At 43.6% G+C, this 23,943-nt stretch overlaps 1 protein-coding gene and 1 long non-coding RNA gene across 5 annotated transcripts in view; both read right to left on the reverse strand.

The window, feature by feature from the left end:
* Positions 1-23,943, reverse strand: part of LOC113021272 (uncharacterized) — a 48,815-nt gene that overhangs the window by 1,571 nt on the left and 23,301 nt on the right. For 2 of the 4 annotated variants that reach the window (XR_003272269.1, XR_003272271.1), the window contains 3 exons: positions 4,986-5,190; positions 1,808-1,885; positions 129-1,176 (listed from right to left, as the gene is read on the reverse strand). This is a non-coding gene — a long non-coding RNA (uncharacterized LOC113021272). Of the gene's footprint in view, positions 1-128; positions 1,177-1,807; positions 1,886-4,985; positions 5,191-9,205; positions 9,445-23,943 lie in introns of those variants that run through there. The other 2 variants (XR_003272272.1, XR_003272270.1) reach the window with 2 other exon arrangements.
* On the reverse strand, positions 19,364-20,941 carry foxd7 (forkhead box D7). The gene has a single exon (XM_026165819.1). It carries the CDS (start codon positions 20,628-20,630, stop codon positions 19,659-19,661), a length of 972 nt encoding a protein of 323 aa, XP_026021604.1. The 5' UTR covers positions 20,631-20,941; the 3' UTR covers positions 19,364-19,658.

Raw genomic sequence — 23,943 nt, forward strand, 5'->3', positions numbered from 1 at the left:
AGGAACAAAAGCCCAGGGTTCACGCTGGAGCAGATGAGTCCCTCAGACTCTCTCAGCAGCACACAATGGCTTTGACACGGCAGTAATTGACACTCTTGCTTAAACCGTCCATCATGGCCCGTCCTTACATCTCTCTTGTTTGCTGTTGCCTCTTGGTCTCTCTAAGCTGCCGGCGGCTCTGCCTCAGGAGCAGCTAGGCGTTTCCGAATGTGGGTGGTCCGGCCAGGGTGGGAGGGAGAGAGCAAGGCAGGGAGAAAAAGGGAGAGAGAGAGAGAGAGAGAGAGAATTAGCCCGGCTCTCATGTTTCCCAAAAAGAGAGGAGAGGGAGGGAAGGACAGGAGAAAGAGAGAGTGAGTGAGAAGCAGTGAGAGAGAGAGCAAGAGTCAAAGGGAGAGAACAAGCTCTGGGACTACATCTGTCTTCCAGATGTGGCCTCCTCTTGTCTGAAACGGGGAGGAAAAAAAGGTTTTAAAAGTACAGGAAAATTAGTGCTAAACAGTTTTTTATTGTTAGGGATTACACATACAGTACAGACTACAGCATACAGCACCAACTTCAGAACCCACTCACCAGGATATGCTTCTTTTCCCCCCTGCTTTATGAAACTGCACGCTAGACTCCTTCAAGTTAATGTATATGAAAGAACACCTGTCCAAATATTATTCAGTCTTAGTGGATACACACCACGGATAAGGCAGAGAGCGCGGAGACGGAGTTGGAAGTCTGGAGAAAAATTAATGAGAATTTTTTGGGAGTGTAATTATTATTATTTTTTTTTTGTTTTTCCAGAAGGATGTGGCGTACATAAGTATCTCAGTTCAGTAGCACTAATCAAGACCAGTTCCGTAGCTTGTGACGGCGGCCAGTATTAACTCTGGAGGATGAGACCTCACTGGGACAGAGAGGGGAGCTGATTTGTGCCTGTATGAAAAAAGCAAAAAGCCCCCAAAAAACAAGCAAAACATGTGAGGGGAATCAGCAGCGAGCCGTCATTGACTCACAGGCGGTAACTTCTCTGCTCCTCTCCCTCACGGCAAAAATGTTGCTGCGAGGGCCCTGCGGTCCCCCGTCGGATCCAGTCTGGTGGTGGTAATGGTGGTGGTGGTGGGGGAGGGCAGTCCGCTGTGAAGACACGGACGCCCGCAATATTTTTTTGTTATCATCGCGCCCCATGGCCTGGAAAAAGACAGCAAACCAAAGGAAAATAAACAAGATGACACACTCTTTCCCCTCACAGCACAAGGCCGTCCTTCTTCTTCTTCTTTTTTTACAGGAACAGCGCACGACCATTATGGCAAGTGGTTAAACATGTTTAAAATTTTATTTAGTTTTTTTTTTATTTACAAATAAATATGACTGTTTGCCAGATTGTAACTGGAAGAATTTGTGGGTAAATAAAACATTCTAAATATATTTGACAAAAAAGCAAAAATAATTTAAGGTAATTTAGCTCTAATAGCTGGAAAGAAATAAAGTAGTACAGCAAAATTATAATAATATAACGTTCGGATAAAATAATCACACGAGTTCACAGAGGCTGTAAATCAGCTGAGTGCTTTTTAACCCACCAATCTTTTTCCTTTTTTTTTTTTTTTTTAAACAGTGTGACCTCAGGAACTATCTTTCTATCTGAGGGCTGTTTTTGTGTGCCGGCATGCAGGGCTGAGGCAGCGAGCGGTGTCCGACTGCCGGCTCGCTCTCCTCCTCCTCTCTGGGTGTGCTCGCTGTGAGCCCTCTCATCTTTTTCCCATTAGTGCTGTTTTCATGTTCCTTCCTAGCGTGAGCATGTGTGGCTGCGATTGTTTACCAAGCAGTGCTCGCCCCGTCCGACTGTGCGTCTGTGTCTGTGTGTGTCCAGCGGGGAGTATTCGACAGCGGGTCCAGACTATGATAGGAAATAATCATTAAACAAAGAAGAAGAAGAAGAAGAAAAAGTTATGTGATGCTTCATTTAATTATTTCTACATTTTAAAATGTAATTACTGCAGTGTTAGAAATTAATTTTAAAGTGTTTAAATATGAAATGTAAAATTTTAAACAGTGAGTCCAGACTTTTTATTTTTCTTATGTTAGCTTTAAAATTCACCAGATGTTTTTTGACTGATTTCTAACATTTTACATATTTTCCAAACGCTTCTTTTTTAAAAATCATTTAGTCACATTTGTATTTAAACCATTTAAGCTGTGATTTATTACTTTTTACTAACTCTTACAAACTTAGTATTTTGTAGGTAGTTACAGTGAGCCGTCTGACACTATACTCATCAGCTATGCAATCTATTATCAAAGTCTTCCCACTCGGCCCTGCCTGTGGGCACATATTTGGGGAGCTATTTTGGAGTATTACCTAAATTAATTCAAATTTAAATGGTCAGAGCAGACTTAAAACATTTCATGTGATCAGCTGTCAAAGGTGCCTAAAGTGGTTGATCATTGTCTCTCAAAAATAAGCTTTAAAAAGGATTTCTCAAAGTTTTAAACTCTCTGAGTACCATGTCTCTCTCTGCCATTACAGACTGCTCTACTAACTGCAGTACATGAATATAGGCATTACTGAAAATCTCAAATATGGCTTATAAACATTTTTTTAAACTAGTTGAAATTTTATATCCAATAGCTACGGGATAATTTTTCCCACCAATTATTTTTTGAAATGCATGAATTAAGGCTGTGCACTTAAATATGAGAGAACCTTCATGAATGTCAATTAGTAACACTTCATACCAAAACTGCTTTGAAAACCAAAAAAGAAGAAGAAATTAAAATGGCAGAAATAACATGGAAGACAAAGATGAGCTATTAAAAAAAGAGCATGGATGTCCTTTCTCCTAAATTTGAAACACTGCTGAAAATAGAAAAGAGTCTGTCCACTATTTCCCAGATGAAGTGGAAACTCAGAAATAGAGGCAGTGCAGCTGACACGAAGCAGCTCCCATCCATGATCTGACCATAAAGGGCCTCCAGCGCACAGAACAAGGTGTCAGCACAGACAGGAAGAAGAAGAAGAAGAAGAAGGAAAGGGAAAAAAAAACTACAACAAGAAAGAAGCCCCCCAGATGATATGAATACAAAATCACACACAGCTGCTGAGGTTAGGGCTCTGATGGACACACACACACGCATGAATGCACACCAAAGCTTCTGCACGTGTACGAGCAGCTGACTCGAGCGGGAGGACAGCTCGGCGAATCGGCCGGAACGAGAGCCACCCCTCGTCCCCTCCGGCCTGACCCGAGCCTCTTCGCCCACACCCCCCTCCAGATGTGACAGAGGAAGATGTCCTGTGCAGACAGCGACTGGAGACGGGAGAAAGAGGAAAAGGGCTGAGACTCGGATGTGCGGTCTGGTTCAGGTTTGTACGCCCCGCCGGCATCCGTCTGTTAAAAGAGAACTTCCCAATATGGTCGCCACATTTGAGTCATTTATTTTCACTCGTACAACCTTAACATACGTTCTGACACTTGGATGCCAAAAAGGCACTGGGGCTTAACTAATACCCCGTGGCAACATGTCAGAATCGGATGACGATAAATGAGTTCCAGTTTGACTCAGTTCGCTTGCCAAGGGACAGATAAACAGCTAGTAGGAGGGTAAGGTCACGGGCTCGTGTGTCTTACAGGCGTGCGGATAAGCCTACTGTTGGGACACTTCAAAGGGAATCTATGGCATGACGGGAATGGTGCAAAAAGGATGACAATCAGAATGAGAAAAGGGGTGAAGTGAGCTATTAAAGCGCACTGCAGGAGGCCACGTTTGCAGGAGGATGAGCTTTAGGGAGCGAAACATCGCGGGATGAAAGAAGCAGAAAAGCCTGAGCTCTGCTGGTGTGACAGCTCTGAGGAGTTAGCGGCCTCACGCTGCACCTCCTGCAGCAGATGGGCTTTGAGGATTGCAGGAGGGGTTGGAGGGGGGCTTCAGTCAGAGAAGAAGACAACTCACTACGCGGAGCTGCGGTGCGGGTGTTAGATGGCCCCTGAGCGTCACCATAATTGATGGATAGTGTGGTCCACATTAAGTGACATGCGCCGTTGGCTGTAAGTGGGTGCGATGATTGGGGGCCTTTTTGAAGCTGGGGCCGCGGGCTGTGTTTGAACCGTCAACAGAGACCCCTATTCTCTGTAAAGGACACCAGCCTGTGGTTTGGTCGCAGCCTCGGCACAGGCCAAGCACACACACACACACACATTATCCTTCAGTAGTATTATTGGGTTCTGGGGGAGGTGACTGTATTATTCCTGCTGCAACACTGACTTAATTCAAGGCAGATCTGACCCCGGCTCGTTCTCCTCCACTTCTGCTCTATTGGATCAAGTCTTAATCCTCCCTCCACCACATGAATGGGAGACGCAAAGAGGAGCTGCACTCGCTCCTGCCACGTACATCAAATGTCACTCAGGTCCATATGCTGTCATGCAGCTTATGATGGGTATCGGCGTGTCATATGAAAGCTAGAGGAGCTTAATGGAGGCCTAGAAAGACCAGAGCTGGAGACAGATACTCTGGGAGATTGGAGCCACAGCTCGCATTGATACAATGCGTCGTCCAAACCTGGATTTGATCTTCTGTGGCCTCGGTTGGGTTTTTTTGTAGGTTTTTTGTTGGGTTTTTTTTTGCAGATGCATACAAGCCTGACACATACTCCGCCAGGAAAAAGCCAGGGGAGCTGGCCCGTGATACCACTTCAGAGTCGAGGCGCACAAAACAATCTCTAAATAGGAGCGTCTCAGGAGGCACTTTACAGTAAGCTATGACTAACAAACCCAAAGCACCTCAAAACAACGCTGGGAAAGATCCAGCTTCCGTCGAGGCAACACGAGCTCCCGCTTCTCAGCCAAACACATAATAACTCCTGCTCAAGGGCCCGTTTATTGTCATATCTTTTCAAAGTGACGCCAAACCCAAAACACACTCCACTCACACACGGCCTTGAGCTAACAAGGGATGTAGGCGAGGCTTTTTAGGGCTTTTCCAGCGACTGAGCTCACCAGACAGCCGATTGCGGGGGTCGACGGGTTTTTTGGTGCGTGTAGCGGTCCAGCTCTCACGCAGGGGAGACGCAGAGGCCCTCAGGGCGGTGGGCGCCCCCGGAGCAGACGTGCCCTTCAATCTCCATCTGAAATGAGAGACAGGCCATTGGTGCGCAGGGATGGGCCTCTGATTTGTTCTGTGGTCCCTTTGAAACCATGCATCCTGCAGAAGAGAGGAGGGAGAGAAACAGGGAGTAAACATGACAGGCAGGATGAAGGGAAAAGTAAGATTAAGATGTGCAGCTGCAGTGGCTTTACTTCAGCCCAGAGAGGGCAGTGGAATCAATGTGGAAATGATAAGACAGCGAGGAAAAAACTGGGGATACCCCGCACGCACTAACTTTGGTTCTGTGTCTTTTCAACACAAAAAAGTAACATGATCTGTCAAAGGGAAAGAATACGAGCGGCTATTTTAAAATCAAGGATTTCAACGTCAAATAACAAATCGATCGTGTTTCTGAACGCTACAAAGGAACTAATTCAATGTCAGATGAACAGTGATCAAAGAAAATACAGAGTCCCTCCCGTACCATACACATATACAAATGTGTTTTAGTTTGTGCATGGTTTGTGCTCAGTCATAGATCGACGTGGTGTGGTGGGGGGGCAAATCGTGAGAGAAACAGACAGATTGTGGTGGCTTTGATGTGCGCTCAGAGCTCAGTCAACAGAATACATGCTAGGTGGAAGGAACAAAAAAAAGCAGTATCATAGGACAACTGTCTCTCTGCAAACCACTACAGTGGGACGAGTGCGCGTGTGTCTTTCTGGCCTGCGCACACTCAGTCATGTGCGCAGGCTATCAAGTTGTCGATCAAGAGGAGCGATGAAGCAGAGAGAAACGTTTTCTCTCACATCCTCAAGGAGGGCAGACGACTGACACACACTTAAAGGGAAACAAAACAGCCTCCACCACATCTAAATCCTGTTGTATTCTCTTCTCCTCAGAGGAAACTCGTGTGATCAGATCTCCGCCACCAATATGTTCCCCATATGTCTAAATCCAGCCGCCATTTCTTCCCCCTTTTTTTCAAGAAATTTGGTTTTCGGGGTTTATGTGTGTTTATCTGCACTGTGCATCGTTCGTATTAAGGGGGTCTTTGTCTGTCCTTTTGTGAAAGCTGACAGCTCGTCACTTAGCACTGAATTGATGCGTTGCTTTCACATAAGCACGCACGCACAAAGACACACAGCAGTGTTAGAAAAACAGGCATAAATCTCTAGTTCAGAGCCCGTGTTACCCCCTTTTTTTTTTCAGCAGAAAAACCTGAGTGCTCCTTTCCGACCGCAAGCTACCTTACTCTAATGGGCTCATTTAGACAAATTTATTTTGCCCCATTTCACTCTGTTATATATATTGTTAAATAGACTGGCATTTATGTAGAGCTCTTCTGCTATTTTTGGGCTTTCAAAATGTTTTTACACTACAAGCCAAATTCATTCAAATTCAGTCATATTTTCATGCAATTCAAATGTAGCAAATGTTTCAAATGTATCGACTCTCTGAATATTTTAATCAATATCTATTACATACTTTGTATTTTTTCCAAATTAGTTGAGATACTCAGAATGTGTAGAAAAGACAGATGAAAGTGAAGCTAATGTGGAAGTCTCTTAAACCTGCATTGTTGCTAGTGGTCAGTAGGGGGCGACTCCTCTGGTGGCAGATTGTGTAGAAAACTATTAGAAAATTAAATTTTCACCTTATTTATGGCCCTTCTAAATTAATTTGTAGTCTTAAGCAATAATTACAAGTTTCAGTGACTATGAATTTCATTTTATCAATTATGGTTCCATTCAGAGTAAAATAAATAATAAAACAGAGGATTCTTTAAGTTTTGGCTACTTTTTGATTGACAGCTCACTTCAGTATGAGGGATTGTTTCTTTACTTTTTCTCAGGCAGATCCACCCCCTGAAAAAAAATGAAATGAAATAAGATAGTCACAGACAAACTGCTCATCTCGAGTCCACAAACACACAGTTGGCGTCACCTTTCATATACAGTTCATGGACCTCACTTAACTACCTTCTTGTGGGACAGCGCCAGTGCCCTTGGGTGGGAATCTCTGGCATAGGCCCGGATTTGACTTGTGGCTTAGCAGTGCAAACAGATCGTGCCGATATGAAGCCCATCGAGCAAAGTCAGTGTTTTTTCAATCTAAATTCCAAGATTACTTCACTTTTAAGCACAATGCCAGACCCCAGTCACAGCCAACATCTGAATACACCATCACTCACTGAAATATTACAGACATCAGAAACTCACTCGCAGCATGGATTTAACAAAAAAAAAAGGGATTGTAATCACACGGCCCATCTCATAATTAACGGATGCTATGACTCAACTTGGTCACAGCATGGTAATTACCTCAGGAGGCTGTCATATTTATTTAACTAGGAAGCTAAGACTGCTGAAGTCCAGCCATGTCATATGTTAGATCGTGTCAGATTGAAACCATGACACATTAAGCTGATTTTCCCCCCTCCTTCCTCTCGCTCTGTTGCACCAGGGTGGTCCTCACTCTGGCTCCGGCCTCGTTAGTGTGTGTGTGTGGTGTGTTTTCAAGACTGTCACAACAACATGACCCCCAGAACATTTCAAACATACACACACTAATTCTGCTCAGACACGGGCATCTTGCGTTTCCAAATCTGCACACATGCACGCACACACCACAAAACCTCTGTCCTGGCTGCAGGGATAGAAACAACAATGCTGCCTTTGACACTGACCCTAACCTCCAGTCCATCCCTCCACCCCCCCAAAGCCCTCATCGCCCTCCCACGTCCCCCAGGCCTAGCGCTGGCCACAGGGCCGAAAATGCGATTCAGGTGCAGGACTCTGCTGTTTCCAATTAGTGGGGTATAAATTAGAATCACTCTCCCCTGTCCTCTATCCAAACATTGCTGTCTCTTCATCCTTGTCGACCCTACACACTTAACTCTGCCTCTGACCTCCCGCCTGTATCACTCTGAGACATAAATTCACTTCCTTTATGGCTCTTGTCGGCAACCTCTGGACTCCTCTAACTCATGCTCAACGCTGTTAATGTGCAGTGCATTTGGTATAAAACCCTCCATTTTCAGTCAATGAGAGTATAAATCCCGAGCCATATATCTGACTTTGAAAGGAATATAACTTCTGGTTTTACTGTACTGTCTGGTTACTGTAACTGAGATATTTCACAGAAGACAAGGACATGCCCTGACATATGCACTCCACATTGCAGCAAGGCACGCTCTGATAAGGTTACAGAGAGATTCAGTTAACTTGTGAGAGGAAATGTAGACTTATTCCTCGACTTATTAGACAGTGTGTTTGCGAGCTTTTTCCTCCACAGGTCAGTCTGTTAAACTGAGTGTTATTTTTCCAGGGCAGAGAGATCAGCTGCAGTGTAGCCAAGTAGGACCTGAGGTCACTCTGGTACTGAGAGTTCACATCTGTTCAAATAAATCCTCCACTGTGCCATCAGCAGTAAAAACACACACATGCAAGCTGCAGCAGAATGTAACTAAGCACATTTAGAAGAAGAAATCTCAGGCATACAAGCACATTTTGGTTAATATATTTGTTCACATATTTGCTTGGTGGCTTTGGACAGTGGAAATGTGATTTTATGCTAGGCTACTTGTTGTCCACAACAGTGTGTAATTGAGAGGTTTAGTAAAACTTATTCTGAACAACCTTTCAGTCCCACAAAAATATTTTTTGGACTATATAGTTTAAAACATATGCATAATGCTGATTTATATGATCAGCAGAACACAAGAAAACAGGTCAGCAAGTCAACAGGGAATACACTGTTAGCTAAGAGTAGCCTAATGGATAAACGGTAATAGCTAGCTAAAAATTAAGAGAGGATGAGAGAAAATGTTACATATTGCAAAAGCATGAAATTAATAAAACTTCAGAATATAAAACTTAAGAGACTGATATCAAGTAAACAGGGGAACTGCTGAAAGTGTTCAGCTAAGCTAAGTTAAAACTGTTAGCTATTAGCAATAGCTAAATAGCTGACATTAGCACATAAAAAGGTAATGGCTAAAAGTAACAGATAAACTACTGAAACAGCTAATATTACTGGATTTTGGTGTAAATGTGAACAATTAATAAAAGAGCTGAAAGAAAAACAGGATAGGTAAATGAGCTCGGAGGTAAATAAAACAGTAACATACCAATTATTATGCCAAATACTGCATTAGTACTCATAATCCAATAGGACAGTGTGTCCATCACTTATAACAATTCATCATAAGGTTGATATTTTAACCATTTCTTGCTAATAATACTAAATAAAAAATATATTTTTCTATCCAGAACTGTCACAAGTAACAAATCCCAGCACTGCATACACGTGGAATACACACGCTAATACTTTGGCACACGCTTTCTCTCAAAGTACACGACACCAAGAAAAAATAAAGAAAAATAACAAGCAAGCACCATGATAATATTTCATCATTCACTTTTTTTTTTACATTCCTGACTTTGGCACCTGTCATGTGTGTGGTTTTTATTTTTTATTTTTACAAGCTCAGGCTGCTGTTACAGAGAACACAGCACGCAGGAGCGAGGAAAATTTACAGAGCGTGTCCTCTCCGGGCCGTGCAGTGTTCACGGGGATCAAATGCTCCCAAGGTGTGGAGTGTGTGTGTGTCTATATAACTCTACATTTCTCTCCACTGCCACTATACCAGCACCAGAGCTGCTGCCCCCGCCTTTTACAGAGCCCAGGACCTCAGTGTGCCCTCTGAGTTTTCTCTTTATGAGCTCTAGTTCATCCTTCGACTTGCAGAGAAAACAAGAGCTGCACAGGCTTTTATAGGACTCCTGGGGAATACACAAAGAAAAAATAAATAAATAAAAGAGCAAAGTTTTTAGCAGGCAGTTAGAGGCTTCTGCACTGTGAAGGATGACTGATAGAAGAGGCTGAAGTGTTGGGTGAAGGATTAAACACAATGTTACCCCCATTTACCGCAGCCTCTGACCTTCAGCTGGCCAGATGATGATAGAAAAATGCTCCAAAGAGACAAAGCGAACCAGATGAAGATGAAGAGAAATAAAAGGCAGCCACAAGAAGGGTGTGAACTTTCCCCCACCAACACAAGCTCACTTTTGTGGGCTCCCTCCTCCACGGGGAGTACCCAAGATAAACAAGCCTGTTCCTCTAACACCTTTCACCTCTCCTCCTGACCTCAGTTCATCCCACCTTTTTCACTCATCTCTGGAAAACGTTCTCCCCTCCACTCCTCTTTGTTACTTCCTTTCTCCCCGTCCGTCCAGATGTTTGGCCCAGTGGCAGCAGCAGCAGCAGCAGCAGTGAGAGCGAGGACCCGGGGCTACGCGGTGGGGATCTCCAGCAAGGATTGGAATGCTGACCCTCTATCCATCTCCATCAGTGGAGACGGATTTGTTTGACTTGAGATGTGATTGTGTTTTCTCTTCCCCACACCTGCCGCTTCCTCTGAACCATGCTCCCACCCACTCACCCACCCATTCTTCCTTGGACCCTCGCGATCAATTGCTTTAACTTGGCAAAACACTCGTCCAGCTGCTACTGCTTTTCCACATCTTTTATATTTTCTCTTACGCGGCCGGCCTGCCAAGTAAGAGTTGCAGTCGCATCACAGCAAGTTGGCGTTTTGACAGATATTTGAATCCAATGAAGTCATGAACTGGAGCGGTCCACTGACAGTTCCTGTCTCTTTCTTCTGTTTGTTGTCACATGTGCTTTGATTGACTGTAGTGAAAGCAGGCCTCTGGGGGAGTAGTTTCATTATCAGAGGCTGCTCATGTGGGATCTGCATAAAATAATAAACCTCCTCTGTCTTGTGATGGTGTTCTCTTCCCACCCGGAGCTGAGCAGGCATTGTGACTTTCAACAAACTGTGGTTTCTTGCAGATCAAACATTCCTCTTGTTTTTGAATTTATCATGCGGCAAACCCGCCCTCATTAGTCAATGGCACTCAGCAAGTTGTAGCGTTTAATTCCGCGGGGCCGCCCAAACTTATCACCCTTCATTTCAACATGGTGGGCTGCCCTGTTGCTGAAACCCTCTCAAGCGGTTCCAGACATCTGACAACAGCCACATTTATTTATTGACTTCATTTCGCTTACAGGGCAGCCTTTACAGCTCCCTTGAGTGATACAGAGTTAATGTAGAACTGTTCATTGCTCGTGAGTGTTTTTTCACTCCTCCTCCTCTACCGCCACCTCCTCTCCCTCCTTTTTAAACTGTTCTTAAGTGTTTAAACACGCGGGTAATGACGTGCTGTTGTGGAAGTGAAAAACCATGTGGGATAAAAAAAGAAAAACATCCATGTGGGCTTTTTCCCCCAAGGAGAGCGCGAACCACCGAGGACGGGATGAGAGCGAGGAAGGCCCTGTTAATCAAAATGAATGAGCACCTCTCAGGGCGCTTGTGTCGACGAGGCCGTGGAAGAGCTCTCAGCCCCCTTCGCTCTGGGAAAGTAGAGCACTGGGTGTAAAGAGAGATCCAGACACTGTGACCAACACAGCTAGTGGCCAACCAAACTCGTACTTCCTGTTTGCATGACCTTCCAGCGTCATGTAGACAGTAGGTCAGAATAAAAAAATATATTTTATTTATTTATTCTTTTAGAGTTGTTAAGCAGTTTAGACAAATCTGGATATTTTTCCCCCAGCTGTTTATTTTAATACTTGCATCTTTTTCAGCCATATACTACTTTTAGCTTTTTCTTCATTTATCTGCTTTCAGCTTTAAAATTGAACAACTTGGAGATAAAAGCTATTTTATGTTATTATTTTTAGCTAGCTGTCTCAAAATCTTTGTTAGCTTATCAATACCTTTACCAAAACAATTTTTTCAAATCATAACTTCTATTTATTTTTTTTTAATTATCAAAGCTGCTCATTTGCAGAAATGCGACTATAGCATCTTCTGATATTGAAAAGTACCATTGATCCAAATGAAATATTGATAAAGCCGGCCACTTAATTCACTTAATTAGTTTACTGGTTACAAATGTCAGTGCTTTGCAATAACTGGATTCCAAAAGTGTTGGTACTGTGCTGATGGAATCAAATCAAATCAAATAAATCATCACAGTCCCTGTTGCTTTTACAAACAATAGATGTCAACATTAGCTTAGCAAAGCAATTTTAAACAGAGGGGAAAATATGTTTGCTTTATCCAATAGTAACAAAAGTCAGCTCACCAAATATTACATATGGTGTTCCTTAAGTGAATGTAAAAACATTTAAAACACAAACTGGGGATTTAGTTTACTGTTTGCAGTCGTTACCTTAAGCTAAGTTAGCTAGCTGCTGGTGATAGCTTTAGCTTGGACAAATGAGAATGGTGCATTTCGTTTACCCAAGAACAAAAATGTTAACAAACATACTAGCAAACATGCCAAAATTTTATAAAAGAAAGACAATTATTGAGTCAAATAACTATTTAAATGTCTAATTATAACAGGAAACTATTTATGTTGGCTTGTCTTCGGCTGACTGAAGAGAAGTCAACTTGGAGGAAGCTCGTCAGAGTTTAATAACCTAAGACTGCCAAATATTAAAAATGATTTTGAGTTAATTAAGTACATCTTGGTAAGACGAGCCACAGCTGCAGAGAGCTTGGATAGCAATGAAGAAAATTGTTGTTACTGAGAAAATAAAAGTGGCTTGATCACAGGTCCTTGAGGTGCTCCAAACTGAACTGCTTCCTGCTGACCATCATACAGAGCTAAACCAGAATACGGCTCGTCATTAAATTGCCATTAGTAAGAAGCAACCATTTCTGCTTTCATAGATAGCATTTTTGCAGCAGAGAATCAGCTGTAGCTGTTTTTAATTGAAAGGAATTTAAGACAAGACAAAATAAACACAAGTGAAGTACGAGCTACAGTTTTTTAGCCAAGATAGTACGACAAAAAAATATGAGCAAAAAGGAAATCGCATTAACTTGGAATAAAAGAGGAGACATTAAAGTCGTCATTTCATTAAAAGAGCCATAATTATTGGTGGCTACAGCTTACATAACCATACAGTTATTATTGCATAGCAGCCTTCAGCCTTTTGAGGATTATCATGTTTTTGCTGTTTTTCCCTTTTTAGCTGATTGAATTTAGGCCCTCTCTGTCTCCTCTCCCTACTGTTGCTCCTACCGCGTTTCACAGAACGCCTTCAACTCAGCAGCTTTTTCAAATTTGGGGCTTGCGACACTCAGCCAAAAGCCGCAAATTACCCCCCTCTAGCAGCAGCGAATTAGGAACAATTTTGTGTTAGCTATAAAAAAGCGAGGGAGAGAGAGAGAAGTGAGGGGAAAATATAGCTTACACCAGGGACCACCAACAGAGGCAACATGGGATGAGCGGCTCGTCGGCCGACAGTTTGGGTGGCAGGGCGGTGCTAGAAAGCAGCCTCAGTGATCTTCAGAGCAATCAATCCTATCATATCACATCTACATAGTACGGCACAACATCCATTACCAAACACAAAGGCCTGAATTAGTGGATTTATGTTGCTGTTACAGGATGTTTGCAGGCCTGTGAATTGGCTTTACAGTTCCCTGAGCACACAGAGACCTGCAGCAATGACACTGACAGCCTCACAGCACCTTACGGCACCTTACAGCCTTATTCACTCCAGCGACACCGAAGGGGAAAGGATCCATATGAGGTGACAATTCACCGCCTGGAATTTTCATTCTCCCTTTCGAAGAGGGTGGGATTTTTGATTTCCCTCCACTATGCGGTTGGTCTTCAACTCAGGGCATTAATGTAAAAAGGGGGTCTTTTTCTTGTTTCTTACAAAGCGTGAGGTTTGGCATGCCCACTTAATCTGCTTCCCTTGAGCCAATCCATGTTTTTCCCATTCTGGCACCCTTTTCTACTCCCTTTTAAAATCCATTTCCAAGTTGTAATATGCCACTGCAGACGTTATTGAAGGGAGGAAAAACCAAATGTAATGGGGGAGAGCGGTATAGAGAAAAAGAGCAGACGGAGAGGGAGAAAGAGAGGTTTCCAACTATTAACTGGCTAGCGTACCCTGCTCTTCATAGCGATGCCTGGTGTGGAAGGCAGACCACTTTGTCTTCCACGGAGATCAGACGGAGCGGGCGGGCTGCAGCCAGGTTGGGGTTACTGACTCTCATTAGGTTTACACCGACCACCGGGACCCTGACTGCGCGACTGTAACATGAGCCTGCACGGTTATAACCTGACCCCTCTCTGACACACCTTAGCCCTGATGTTAATTGTGCTTCCTGCTCCCTTTTTTTGATTAAATGACACCGAGTCTTTAAGTCTTTGTTTGTACGGCTAATGGCTCTCATTTAGTGCAGTAAGTGGTTCAGGGGCTGTTGTGGGTGACATCACACTGATCTGAGGCCTGTAAAGGGTGAGCGTTTCTCGTGGTAAGCTGACTTCTACCTGCAGCGCATACCTCACACGCTGACGCCAAGCCGGCACGTGTTGCTTTAGACACACACCAAAAAAAAAAAAACATTGGAGAGGGTAATGCCAAGCTGCATGGGCAGGGCAAGGGCATGAGGCCGCCAGCTGGGGAACAGAAGGGCACCAGGAAGGTTGAGAGCAGCACAGGAGGGAGCAAGGCCAAGACCGAGTGCCACCCAGTGAAGCACAGATCGAGTGCTTTGCAGATTTTTTTGGTTTTTTTGAGAACAGATGTGGTAAAAAAGAAAAAGAACGATCTATGTACTGTATAATCCTGAACGCAACTGTGGATTTTCTCAAGATGCCTAATGGGGCAGTGCATTTCCTCCAGATTTTGGCTGACGGAGACAAGCCGAGGTCTGAGGGTAGGAAGAGAATATCTCAGAGGTTTAACATACTTTGGTTTATTTGGAAGTTATTAAACTACAGCGTCCGAGTTTAGCAAGTAACCTAAAGTATTTGAATAAGTCTGTGCTTCAAGGGATCGTTCACTTGCTGTTTGTTTTTCTACCTCTGTGTTTCTCCATCCTTTCCTCTTCTCATTCTGATTTTTATTGTCCCGCCACCCCCCTCGACTCACCCACCCCCAGCTGTAGATCTTTTACTCTTTATTTTCTCCCACTCCCTGTGAGCGCGTGGCTGAGGTGTGAGATCATTCTCCTTCTGGGTGGCTTTCCTGCTATATGTCACTGTCATCTGTTGGCACTGAGGCTCGAGGGGGGGTCCCTTTTCCAAAAACACACCGCACTCCGCTTCACCACCCTGAGCATAATAAATTCTTGGGCACGAGACTGGAGAGGGGTGTACCAGCGGAGCAGTGCGTTTTACTGGGCTTGGCTGGGTAACACAAAGACCGGTGAAAGAGAGAGAGAGAGAAAAGGCAGCAAAAGAAGGGTGGAAGATTTATAATTGAATAACTCCCTGAAGCAGGGCAGCGGGGATTGGCCCTGCCAGGAAAAGCAAACGCCAAGGAGCGAGCAAGGCCCGTGGAAGTCAGCCATTAAAGTGAGAGGAGAGAAAACCTCAGCTGTGATCCGCTTCAGCAGAAAGGTGTGAGATTTACTAATGATAACTGAAAAACCACAGCACCTAGTAGCCATTCTGTTCACCCCACTCTGAATCTGCACGAAAGAAAAAAACAAAACTCAAAACACCCCAGTGAAATAACACAAATCACTGACCACTTTATCTGCAACAGTGGATCTACCCGACGCAGAGTTTACATGGCTACGGGGGTAACATTTCCCAAATTAGGTCAATTTGAGCTCATATTTACACTAAAACAAGCGACCCTTGGAAAGAACTCGCACAAGATGAAGGGCACGTTTTGATCCGGCGATCTGACAGAAATATGAAATATAACACTAACGTCGGTTCAACGTGTTCATCCATTGTGAAATTAACCCACTGCAGCCCAAATTCGGACACTTTCTTAACCCACGACTCGTAGGCAGCCTCTTAATAAAGACGCTTATTAAAAGAAACAGCACAGTGTAGGGCAAGAAAAATATTCAAGGGGAATTTATTTCAAATTACGCATTTCAAACAACACAGTCGCATTGTTTTTCCTGTCCTGGCTGAACTCGCAGGGGCTGTCCCAGAATGCACCGCTCACCCCGCTTTCGCTGTGTGGAAGGAGAAGAAGCAAAGGCAGTGAGGCGGGGTGCTCCGCCAATGAGTTTATCTTGCCTGTTTGGCTTGGCGTTTGAGAGCGGAGAACGAAAGCAGGGTACGGCCATGCTGTCAGGCATGAATGGAGTTCTGACCGAATCGACTCACTTTTCCCAGAGAAGCGAGCTCCGCATCAGATACGAGCCGAGATAGCTCCCGACTGGTCATCGGCGTGGAACTGAGCGGAAACTCCTCCGCAGCTGGTGCGACAAGGCACGCAACCGCTGACACGCTGTCACATAGCTGCACATCCACTTATGTGATGAATCATCTTAATATGACACTGATTTAAGTTCTCTGTGGTCCCGTTTAGAGTGCGAAACTCAATCCCCTTGTTTCATAACTCAGAATGACTTTGCAGATTGTATTTAACTCTGAGGTGACCTTATAAAAAGACAGAAAAGAGAGAGAGAAAGGTCTGGCTGAAAGTGGGAAAATCTTGCTGTTAATGATTGAAAAAAAAGAGGTATTACTCGTAGCACGAGTGAAGACTTAATAAAACATGTCACACTTAATGACGCACAAAGGGGAAAAAAGGAGAGTAAAAAAGACTTTAAGCACTGCACTGGCAACTTTTACCTCCCTCAGTATGGAAAACCGATGTGTGTGCACATGAGTATGAGCCCGGGGTGTCTGAATTGCTTATTTTATCAGGTGCACTGGTGCTCTCCCTCCAAAAAAAAAAAAAGAAAAAAGAAAGTAAAAGACCCTGACTCTTTCTTCCTGGCTGCCAATCAGTCTCTGTGACAGCGTTTGTCTGCTTCCCTTTTCTGTTTGGCTCCCCACCAGCAGAACAAGCTTGTTATAAGAAAATGATTTCATGGGGTTATTAGCGTTTCTGTGCCTTAGTCATACCTACAGGAAAAGAATGAGTGTGCGCACACATTCGGGCAGTAAATAAATAAAACTAGAGTAAGAGTAAAAAGGTTTGCACATCCACCCTGGAGCCTGAAGAAGATCCTTTTATGAATGAAGCGCTCCCTTTACAAAAACAGTGTAAGCATTCAATTATTATGCTGGAGCTACTTATGGTTCAGACTACATTTTAGTTCCCTTATCCTTGTAGTCATATAACAATAGAGTTCAGTGAACATACTAAGCATGCGTGTGGCTGTTTATAAGCTGCATCAGTACCTTCTGTGCGAAACAAAAGTGCATAATAAAGACCCTGTGTTAGCACTTTTGAAGAGTCACCACACTCTAGTAGAGCACAGCACTATTAGAAGCAAAGCACAGATGCTGACTAAAAGTATATATGTGCAGCTGCACGTTTAGCTTTCCAATCAGATAAGTTCTAATAGCAAAAGAGGGCCCCGGTGCATGATAGGAATCTTATGACGGATTAGCTGAACCACAGCTCTTGCCACACTGTTTAAGATTAGCACCAGAAATATTAGACATTTGGTTATAAGAGGAAAAAAAGACAGAAAGAAAAAGCAAAAAACAAAACCTCAGTACAGATTGAATTAAATCTGATCATCCCAAAATGGTAAGACATTTCCTGAATGGAGTGCAGAGAAAGAGGAAGACATGCAGCGCAAGCATGTGCTCTTCCTTTAGGAGTGGGCAGCTTAACAGCTCGCCATCAGGTAACAATCTTTTTATTTGTTTCAGTCCCTCGCTGGGTGCCAAAGCCTGCTAAAGGACTAAGTGTGTGGTGCGATCCATCAGCCCCGTCCAGGAGCTTCAGCGTGGTAATCCATCTAAAGCAGAGTCAGAATAGAATTAAATAAATACTTCCATGCTCTGCAACCCCCGAATTATTTTACTACTGTCATTCTCACTACGAGGCAGTGCCGCGTGCACTTAAATGAAAAGGAAAGGGGAAAATAAATCAGATAATTTGAAATAGCAGAAAATGAGCAGAAATACATATTTTTAGATTTATTCTGTGTACGCGCAGATTGAATCACAGCGTTTCTGCTCAAGCAGAAAGACTGATATATTTATTTTAGCCTCAGATTGGGGTTGATTTAATCAGACTGGGTTTACCTGAGATTTAAAGATTGGAAGATAAATTGGGAATGGAAAAGAAATAATTGGAAAAAAACACAACATTAAAAATAGAGTGATATCTGATTGATATATTTTCTTATTGTGAAACCTGTGAGGTGGAGGATTGTTTTTAGGGGCATTGCTTAAAACGCAGGCAGAATTTATTTATTTCTGTTATTTTTAAAACAGAATTTAAATAAAGTTACTTCTTTAAAACTGTCTAATACTCAAATCGGATTTTTAAAAGTTTTTTTTTCTTTAATGTTTCTAAGTAAGACGACAAAACCATGATTATAAAAAGGAAAAAACATAAACTGAATTGAGGAATGTTTGGGAAAACCTCCTGTGTGGAAACTCTGGTCAGTAAATGAGCAGAAAGCCTTTATGAATATCTGACATGAAAATGTGTTGCACACATTTTCTGTGTGTGGTCCTGCAAAATAAGCCAATTATTATTGGCATGTATGTTTTCAGCGTTATGGCTATAAAAACGACACACACACACACACACACACACACACACACACACACACACACACACACACACACACACACACACACACCGTAGCTTGTATAAATATTATTTATACATATTTATACATATAAATATAAGCTATGCGCTTAGTCTTACTTTAAAAGCTTGGTGTGATTAGAACCTTTCTTATTTCTCTATTAAAGCGCATTAAAAACGAGGCCATCCAAAGTGCCTTTGACCTCGACCCGCCTGTTATTTATTTTAACATCATGTTGCTTTTCTCCATTACTTTGAAAAATAATGACATTTCTTATTTAACAAGCCACTGTTCCTTTTAAATATTACATCAGATTATTAAATAAATAATAAAAGATCTTGGAGACCCATAATTAGAAAAAAAAATCCCAAAATTACGAGTGTTACCTTCGCTTGTATTTGATCAGTTATTTAAAGCAGAAGAGAGTCACGTGTTTAAAATGAGAGCGTGTAAGACATAAGGCTAAAAAAGACTGCGCACTGATTTAATGTAGGTCAATTTGACTGCTTACTTTCTCTGCCCCTCTGAACATTACTATGAATAATTTGAATTTAGATAAAAATGAAACCGAGGAATATAAAACCCTTTAAACCCAGAGATAAAAATAATAACAGGTATAACAGCTGTTAGCAAACAAAACCGTGCACGCACATTTAAATGATTTCAAAAAGCATGATTCCTGACATGCATGTGTGCAAAATACAAATTAACGCAAGGTTTAAATACTCAGCTTTATTTCTTTACAGAAAAAAGACGTAAAGGAAACTCGTCATTTAAATATTTAAACAAAAGATGATAATTCATGATCAGGTTTTTTTTTAAAGGGCGTCTGTTGTTTTTGCCATGAAGTTGGGGAGATCGAGGAAAAGTTTTGAGCATTTCTGCAACATTCTTGTAAAAAAACAAAAACAGATCCATCCAATTTCCACTGCAAGCATCTGCTCCAAATGTCTCCGTTTACCTGAGAAAATACAAATTAAAGTCCGCTTTAAGGAGAGGGGAGTGGGGGGGATTATTCATCGTTGGTGTGGATGTGTTTGGCCAGGTCGCCGATGCCACGCTGAGTCTGTAGTTTCTGGTACTCCTGGTGTAAACTGAGGAAGTGCGGAGAAGCCGCCGGGTGGAAGAGCGCGGGGGAGACGTATGCGGCGCTGGAGGTCAGAGGAGAGGAATACGCTGTGCACTGTGCCGGCGAGAAAGCGTCGATGCCCGGCTGAGACTGAAGGAAAGCTTTGGCTGACAGGGCGCTGCGCGAGAAGAAGCTGGAGAGAGCCGGCAGGATACTGCTCACAGGTGGGATGGTGGCGGGGCCGCACTGCGAAGGCGCGTGGTGATGGAGGTAGGGGTAAATCTCCAGACTTGGCAGCTGCAGGGCCGCCGTGCCGAGCCCGTAGGCGCTGTGTGGAAAGCCGTGGAGCGCGCTGGGCTCCAGGTGCTGTTCTTTGAGCGGGTCGAAGCGAAAATGCTGCCGCTTGAAGCGTTTCCTCCGCCGCAGGAAGCTCCCGTTCTCAAACATGTCGGAGGAGTTGGGATCCAGCGTCCAGTAGTTGCCCTTCCCGGGGTTCCCGGGCTCTCTTGGCATCTTTACAAAACAGTCATTGAGCGAAAGATTGTGTCTGATAGAGTTTTGCCAGGCGGGGAATTTCTCCCGGTAATAAACGAAGCGGTGGCTGATAAAGTCACATATCTCGCTGAGGGTGAGCCGCTTTTTTGGGCTCTGAAGGATGGCCATGGTTATCAGAGCGATGTATGAGTATGGGGGCTTCACCGACGCGGGACCTTTGGTTTTAGGAGCAGGGAGACACGCCGGCGCAGGGCTGAAGGTCTCCCTGTCTTTACTCTGGCTGCTGGACGTCTCCGTGCCGTCTTCGTGCTCGCTTCGCGACTCATCCAAAGGTAAAAGCTGCTCCTCTGCGCTGTCTTTGAGTCCTTCCCCCACCACGTCGATAACAATATCCTCCATGATTTCCAAACCTAATATCATAGTAGATATCCGCGGTTTTAAAGCCACCTGGCAACAGGTGGGAGAGCGAGAGCTCTTCTTTCAAAGGCGACGAAAAGATTTTTATGCACGGCCCATCTCCATTCACAAATACACGATCCGAGAGAAGTCCACTTCCTACTTCAGATTCTCCAAACCGCAAAGCATCTACGCTGATATCCTTTTATTTTCACAACTTTTAGCGCAAAAAAAGCGGCCAGGACTGGCTGTGCGTAAAAGTGCGTGCGTCCTCGGAGATGTCCAGCACCATCTGTAAACTCTCCTGCTTTCCTGCTGGTCGGGTGCTTGTGATGTCACGTCGAGGCACGAGGGAAAGGTTCCTGACCAATGAAAACCGCGCAAAGGCGCAAAGACCAAAGAGGCCTATACCAGCCATCCAGCCAGTGCACTCTCATCATCAGCACATCAGTGCCAAGTCCACGCGGACACATCAGAGATCCATCGAGGAAATCAGAGGAAAGATTGTTTGGAGCGGAATAATAAAGTTTCCACGGAAAATTAATTTCACAATAATTGCGTAAAACATTGGCAACTATATATAAAAATGCAACAAGTAAGAGTGTTTTTATACACCAGAAAACGTTAATTGGAGAAAAGTGTGACGCGTGACCTTTTCACGGCTATAAGTTAAAATCACAATTTTGTATCGCAAAATATTAAAGTTTGAGTATGTTCTTCGCCACTAGAAGCAGTCTTTAATAAACTCTGTATGGAACCTAATGAGATTTGACTCAAAATACAAAGAATTTAAAATATTTTTTATTTGTATTTTTTTCCACTCTTCGTTTTATTTTCCAACTAAAACAGGAAAAGCGATCAAATCTAAAGCACGGTGGTGATGGAAAGTCAGTTTACACCAAAATGACACATTTATATTTCCGAATCTGCCGGCTGACGCCTTGGAGGGAGGATATCAGATTATAATTTAAAGTGTGAGAGGGAAAATCCCCAAACACTTCTCTACGCGAGGCGAGGACTTAAACCCTAATCCCTCTCGAAGTCTCCTGCAGCCGCACTTTATGCACACTTGACTCACAATTACACGTTTTCAGACGTACAACACTGGAATGACTGCTTTTGGGCAGCTGTGAAAATAATAATTTGTTGCCTTGCATGAGCGCCTTCCTTGAATAAACCGATAAGAAGAGACTATGCGCCCTTTATATCTCATATCTTATTTTATTTATTTATGTACGTATATCTATTTTATTCTGAATTTTATTCTGAATTCTTTCGTTTCTCTCAGGGACATATTGCTAGATGTGACCACGTGTGAAATGCAGGGAGAAACAATATTTGATGTGCAGTCTGCGTAATCTGCTGGGCGAAACTCTACACCGCCTGCTCTCCATTTGAACACCTATAAGTCCGTCATAACCTCGCCAGATTATCCTCTTTAATAATGCGCAGCTGAACGCAGACTGGTAATATTGGGATGAAAGTAATAGATTTTCACTTCGCTCAGACATAAAAGAGAAGTGTGGAGAGGAGGGCGCTCTCGGTATTGTTGGGAGGCCTCTGGTTGTTTGTGTTTAATGATGGAGCCCTTTGTTGGGGATTCCCACATTTCCTGCCTCTAATCGTATTGATACCCCGGGGCAGAGGGGAGGCGCGGGGGGAGAAAGAGAGAGACCGGGTCCGGACTGGGTGGGCTATACGGTACCAGCAAAGCTGCAGATGATTTCCCAAATTCATCACGCATGTCTTCACATTGGAAACAGGCCCGAGCGCAATGTGTGGTTTCAATAAGGCGAGAGCGTCAAATCACTACAAAAGCTGAAGGTAGGCCACTCTCAGGGCGGCACGGTTCCCGAGCTTGCACGCGCTGGAGTCACTTATTGGGGGACCGACGGTGGAGGAGACGCTGTCAGATGAACTCAGGTGGCGATGAATGAGTCCCGATGTTACAGTGACAAATATGGCCTCCGCTTTTCTTTTCTTTCTTTATTATAAATTAATGTTATTATTTCTGGTAATTGTTTTGTAAGGGTCACCAAAAAAGCTATGCAACATTAAACCCGGGGCCCCCTCTATGAAGCCTTTCTTCTTTTCTTTATGATAAAACGCGTAAAATCTGGGAATCAACAAGGCCTTTTTAAAAAATAAAATTACAACCCTGCTATCTAACAAAAACGCCCATTGTACAGATTTTATTTGTCTGTATCGCAGATGAGAAAGTGGGAGACTGAACAGACTCCGAAGGGCCGGTGTAATAACATCATTTGGCAGGAGCTGTGCCGGCGTGGGGGGGGGGTCTCACTGGATCTTTCTTGAACACTGCAAATACGCGCAGGTCAGAAACTGGGTTATGAAACTGTTGCGGGCTCCTTCAGTTAAAATGTTTTCTTATCTCAGTGAAAGCTTCGAGCACTTCACATGATTCAGGGAGTGATAAAAACACCCCCCCCCCCTCCCAAAAAAACCAACCTCCGAGCGTGTTTTTCATTGGAAGAGGTTGAAACTGCTTCAAAGAGCTGAGGTTGTTTTCTCACAATGCCCCCCTCTCTCATCTTGATTCCCTTAAAATCTTGGCAGGGCAGTGAACATAATATAACGTGTAATTTAAGGTATCATGAATCATAACTGGATGAAGAGAGAAAAAGAGAGAAGAAGAAGAGAAAAAAACAGATGTGCTGAGCCAAACACACATCTGATACACACACACACGCACGCTCACACCGTTTAGGGGAGGGCGAGATGTGTAAATTTCACGAGCTGAACTGGTCATTAACACAATATTTACGGGCTGACAAACAGCTCTGTAGCATGCAGGCGGTGATGCAACCTGTTCCCTGCATCTCGTTATCTCAACGCGCTCTTGTCCCTTCAGCCACTCTGCTCAGTGACTGGATCCGTTTACAATGAATGGCACAAGCTATCAGTTACAAGACAGTGGTGCTCTGACTAAGTGCTGACATCTTGTGGTGCAAAAGGGGTAAACTCTTTAGCTACAGGTCATCGACATAATTAGAGAACACAGCCTACAGGAACATAGCAGAAAGAGGGACCCCGCAGACCTCAAAAATGGGGTGGCACACAATCATTTAAATGTGCACGGAGCTCCTGCCTCCATAAACACGGAGCTATAGCTTAAAGCTAGAGGCAGCAATCTAATGAAGATATAATCTGGTGAAAATGTGTTTTAAAAGTATGAAAAATACTTTGAAAAATAATTCCTTCCCGCTGTCGCCAAGTACTTGCCCATAGGGAAGTTGTTTGATTATTGGGGGTCCTTTGTAATATTGCAGGGTCCTTACTAAAACATTAGCAAATTGGTTGTGATTTGGTGCTATAT

The sequence above is a fragment of the Astatotilapia calliptera genome, chromosome 4, assembly GCF_900246225.1.
Source record: "Astatotilapia calliptera chromosome 4, fAstCal1.2, whole genome shotgun sequence".
NCBI classification, from domain to species: domain Eukaryota; kingdom Metazoa; phylum Chordata; class Actinopteri; order Cichliformes; family Cichlidae; genus Astatotilapia; species Astatotilapia calliptera.